The sequence below is a fragment of the Sceloporus undulatus genome, chromosome 1, assembly GCF_019175285.1.
Source record: "Sceloporus undulatus isolate JIND9_A2432 ecotype Alabama chromosome 1, SceUnd_v1.1, whole genome shotgun sequence".
Taxonomy (NCBI): Eukaryota; Metazoa; Chordata; class Lepidosauria; order Squamata; family Phrynosomatidae; genus Sceloporus; species Sceloporus undulatus.
The window spans coordinates 288,668,674-288,673,125 of NC_056522.1; the positions used below are offsets into that span (position 1 = coordinate 288,668,674).

At 53.9% G+C, this 4,452-nt stretch overlaps 1 protein-coding gene across 1 annotated transcript; it reads right to left on the reverse strand.

Moving 5' to 3' along the window:
- Positions 1 to 844: 844 nt before the first annotated feature.
- On the reverse strand, positions 845 to 3,398 carry FIBIN (fin bud initiation factor homolog). The gene has a single exon (XM_042446880.1). The coding sequence runs from the start codon at positions 3,011 to 3,013 to the stop codon at positions 2,291 to 2,293; it is 723 nt and encodes a 240-aa protein (XP_042302814.1). The 5' UTR covers positions 3,014 to 3,398; the 3' UTR covers positions 845 to 2,290.
- Between the last annotated feature and the right edge of the window lie 1,054 nt (positions 3,399 to 4,452).

The window sequence follows — 4,452 nt, forward strand, 5'->3', positions numbered from 1 at the left end:
GGGAGCAAGTTCCAAAAGCTGTTAGCAAGTCTTTTTTCTCTTGGCTGCTACAACTCATTTCCCAGAATTATTGACCACAATCCAGCATAAAGTTAATTCAGTAGGCCGAAGTGTGCCTAACTCTCCTATGACCAGGAGCTATTGTATAGCTTGGCAAATGACAAGTATGTATTCATTGATGATATTAATGTGCTTGCTAGTAATAAGACTTTTTTTTGAAAAAGGTGTTTCCCATTTATCTGGCCCCAGGCCACATTGGGCTGTCAACGGGATGGGTTTCAGCAGCTGTTGACATATCACCCCCCTCAGCCTCTGTAAGCACATCTAGAAAATGGGCATAAAAATGAACAATGCCCCAGGCCTTTAGTAGTATGCAATATAAATCAGATACTCATCCACCCAAGAAGCCTCACTGAGTTCAATGGTACTCCCAGGGTACTCCCTTGGGCACACTGGTACTCCCTTGGGCACTCCCTTGGGCACACTGTGGGCTGTCAGGTAAACACTGAGGAATGTGTAGACCTTCCAGCAGTTACTGGATTATAACTCCCCTCCTTATTGGCTATATAGAGGCGATGGGCAATGTAGTCCAACAACATCTGGAGGGCTACACATTCCTGCCCTGCAGTATAGGACTGCAACCTTTAAAAGGTCACCTTTTTCTCTAATTCTCCCCCCACATCCTCATATACTTTATGTTCAAAGCAGAGGAAGGACCCAGTAAACCAAGGCTGACACCATCTTCCTGCTGTGGAATTTGTGTGGCTTCAACAGCAGTGGCCAAGATAGATTTCTTTTTACTGATAGGATGCCTTTCTCCCAGATATAGTCATCACCTGTTGGATTTTGCATGGTTGAAAAGTAGCACCCAGAGTTTGTCTTTTTCTTTCCATGTTCTTTAAAAAAGCAAGAATAAGCCAAGTACAGACTGATACCAGGACAGGACAGCCTTCAAGGTTGTAGGTTTTGGGGGGAGAAAAGATAAATGAGTTTATTTCCAGTTAGTTGTCTTTTAACAGCCCCCCCCCCCCCAAAAATCTGGGGAGAGGCATGGGCTCACCCAGCTTGTTGTTGTTGCTATGCATCTTCAAGTCATTTCTGACTTATGGTGACCCTAAGGCCATAATAGGGTTTCTTGGCAAGTTTCTTCAGAGGGTAGGGGCTTGCCACTGCCATCCTCTGAGGCTGTGAGAGTGTGACATGCCCAAGGTTATGCAATGGCTTTCCATAGCCAAGTCAGGATTTGAACCCAGTTCAATGCCCAAACCATTAATTACCCTAGGCTAGCTATTTACTAACACAACCTTCTTGAAAGGATCAGGAACCAAGGAGTGCAGACCACTGGAGGGCCAAGAGTGGGCAGCTTGTTCCAATTTGTGCCTGAGGAGGCTTCCTTGAGAGGACAGGAGAGCAGTGGGCGGCTGGTGCAGGGTGACCAAAGGTCCTCCTTTTCCAGGACATGTCCTCCATTTCAGCCTTCCATCCAGGAGGAATTCCAAAATGTTCTCCATTTCAAGCAGGACCAAGATGCCTGAATGTCATATTTCTCTGAGTGTTTTTATAGCTTTGCTTTGTTCAGGTCCTTCATGCTTTCTTTCTTTCTTTCTTTCTGGATGCCCTCCATTTTGCCTCCTTTGCAGTGAGGACACACCTGGCCACCCTGAACCTTAGCTGGATGAGTCTGTAGACCCTCAGTGGGTGGGTTGGGGGATGCTCCTTTTGGGCACCCAGTGGACCCTCAGTAGGAGGGGGGGGGTTTCTGTGGACTGATGGTGGGCGAATCTGAGTCCCGTCAGTGGATGGGTTAGCGAACCCCTTGGGCATCCTGTGGGCCATCAGTGCCTGAGTCTGTGGACTGCCGGGGGGTGGGGGGTGGATTGTGGGGTGCGTTGGGCACCCTGTGGACTGTGGGGCGAGTGGACCCCCTTGGGCACACTGTGGGCTGTCAGTGGATATTCTGTGGACTATGGGTGACTAGGTGTTCCCCCTTTAGGCACCCTGAACTGTCAGTGGGTATGCTGGTGCCCCCCATGGGAACCCAGTGGACTGTAGGCGGGTAGGTCTAGGGAGCTGTGGGCCGTCGGTGGGTGCGCTAGTGACCCCCGTTGGGCGCCCTGTGGACAGTGGGGCCGTCGGGGGGTCAGTGTCCCGCTTGGGCACCGCGTGTGCCATCGGTGGGCAGTCTGTGTGGCCCATGGGTGGGTCAGTCTCCCCTTGGGCCCCCTGTGGACAGTGGGCGGGTGGGTCAGTGTCCGTCGGGGGGGGTGGCAGTGTGCCCTGGGGCTGGCCCTCAGCGCGGGAGGTGCTGGCTCTGGAGGCGGCTGAGTCGGGCCCCGTGGCTGCGGACGGTGAGGGCCAGGAGGTCGTACTTGTCTCGGAGCCCGGCGGAGAGGGCCAGGGTCTCCTGCAGGAGGGCGCGGGCGTGGAGCAGCCGTCCCAGCACCTCCTCGCCCAGGCGGCCCCGACGGGGACTGCCTCCACCGCCGCCTGCCCCCCTGGTCCCGGCCCCCTCTCCGTTCTCCTCCTCCTCCTCGTCCCGCTGGCCCTGGCGGAACTTGTGCTCCAGCTCCCCGAGGGCCTGGTCGGAGTTGGCGTAGGCGTCCCCGATCTGGGCGGCCTCCCTGCGGAGGTACTTGCCGTAGCTCTCCTCGCCGTCGAGGTCGTAGGAGATGCTCTGCCGGATCCCGTCCAGCACCCGCCCGGCGTCCTCCACCTGCCGCCCCAGCACCGCCAGCTCCTCCCGCAGCGTCAGCCCCGGCGGCGCCTGCAGCGGGGAGCCCAGCAGCAGCCCCTCCGTCGGGGGGAAGGCCGAGCAGCGCGGGCGGTCGCTCACCCTGAAGAGCAGCTGGCACTTCTCCGGGTCGTCGTTCTCCTCGTAGTCGCCGTCGGGCACGAAGTAGTGGTGCAGGGTCCCGTTGGACATCTCCGGGTAGAGAGGGCCCTCGAAGTAGCCCCCAGCCCCCGAGGGCCCCAGGGCCAGCGCCAGGGCCAGCAGCAGCCCCGCGGGGAGCATCCTCCCGAGGGCCAGGCCAGGCGAGGGCAGAGAGGGAGCCCCGGCGCAGGAGGAGGGAGCGGATCAAGTCCTCCGGGGCCCGCCCTCCATCTCTCTTCGGGGGGCATCCATTGCGGAGAAGAGCCGGAGAAAAGCAGCGAAAATCTAGTCCTCGCTTGCCCTCGAGTCGCCCGACGCCAAGCTCCTCTTTCCCAGAGAGAACAGGAAAAGAGGCACACAAAAATAAAACAATAACAATAACCAGAAGAGGAGCAAACCTTTAGGAGGAGTTTTCTTCCCCTTTACCCACGGTTTTCCCTCCTCTTCCTTTGCCTCTTAAAAGGCACAGAGTCTAAAGAGGAGCCCTCCGTCTAAAGTCGCCCTTGAGTTTGCTCCAACTTCTCCTCCGTACTCCTCCTCCTCCTCCTACATCTGGAGTAGTGGCAGCTTTGGGAGCTTGGCTTGGGGCCCTCGGGTCTCTCTCCCCCCCCCTTCCGCCTCCAAAGTCTCAGGTTTCACCGCTTCTTCTCCCAACGTCCAAAAGTTTGGAAGGCAGCCTGTTGTGAAAGCCGCTCCTGGGTCTCTTGTCCCCTTTTGCCCGACGTTTGGCAAAATTAAAGGAGAGAGAGAGAGGGAAGGAAGGAAGGAAAGAAGGAAGGAAGGAGTTCAAAACGGAGGCTGGAAGGAATAAAAGGCTATTCTTGTTGTTATGTCGGTCCTGACAGATTCTCGTTTGAGGGATGGATTCAACACTTTGGATGGTCGCTTTAAGGCAGTGGTTTTCAACCTTTGGTCCTCTAAGGTTTTTGAGACTTCAACTCCCAGAATCCCTGACCAGTGAGCATACTGACTGGGACTTCTGGGAACTGAAGTCCAAAACATCTGGAGGCCCAACGGTTGAGAACCATTGCTTTAAGGTTTGAACTAAGGTCCAAAACACTCTGCAGAAATAGTCTGAGACAGCTGTAACCAGAGCTCTCTGACAGAGAAGGCTCAATGTCTCACAAAACTACAGTTCCCAGAATTCCCCAGCCAGCACAGCCAGGGCAGTTCAAGCAGTCTCCAAATGGATTATTTCTGCAGTGTGTTTCGGACCTCAGATCTAGATCCACTGACATTGTGGAAACACTCCTTTGCCTTGTTACAGAATACAGGTGTCATGAGACCAAGATTGATGGTTTGGGGGAACTGATACATTCAGACAGTAGTTCTCAACCTTCCCCACCTGCAAGACTCCCTTTACATCTCCCCACTCATGGTATAGGGACAACAATATTTTTGTCTTCAGTGTTTTCACTGCACATGTTTCCACACAGAGCCAGCCAGTAAGCAGGATTTTTATCAAATATGTGTTGCTGTGTGCCTTCTAATAATAATAATAATAATAATAATAATAATAATAATAATAATACGTTTTATTTATAAACCGCTATTCCAAATAGATCATAGCAGTGTACAAG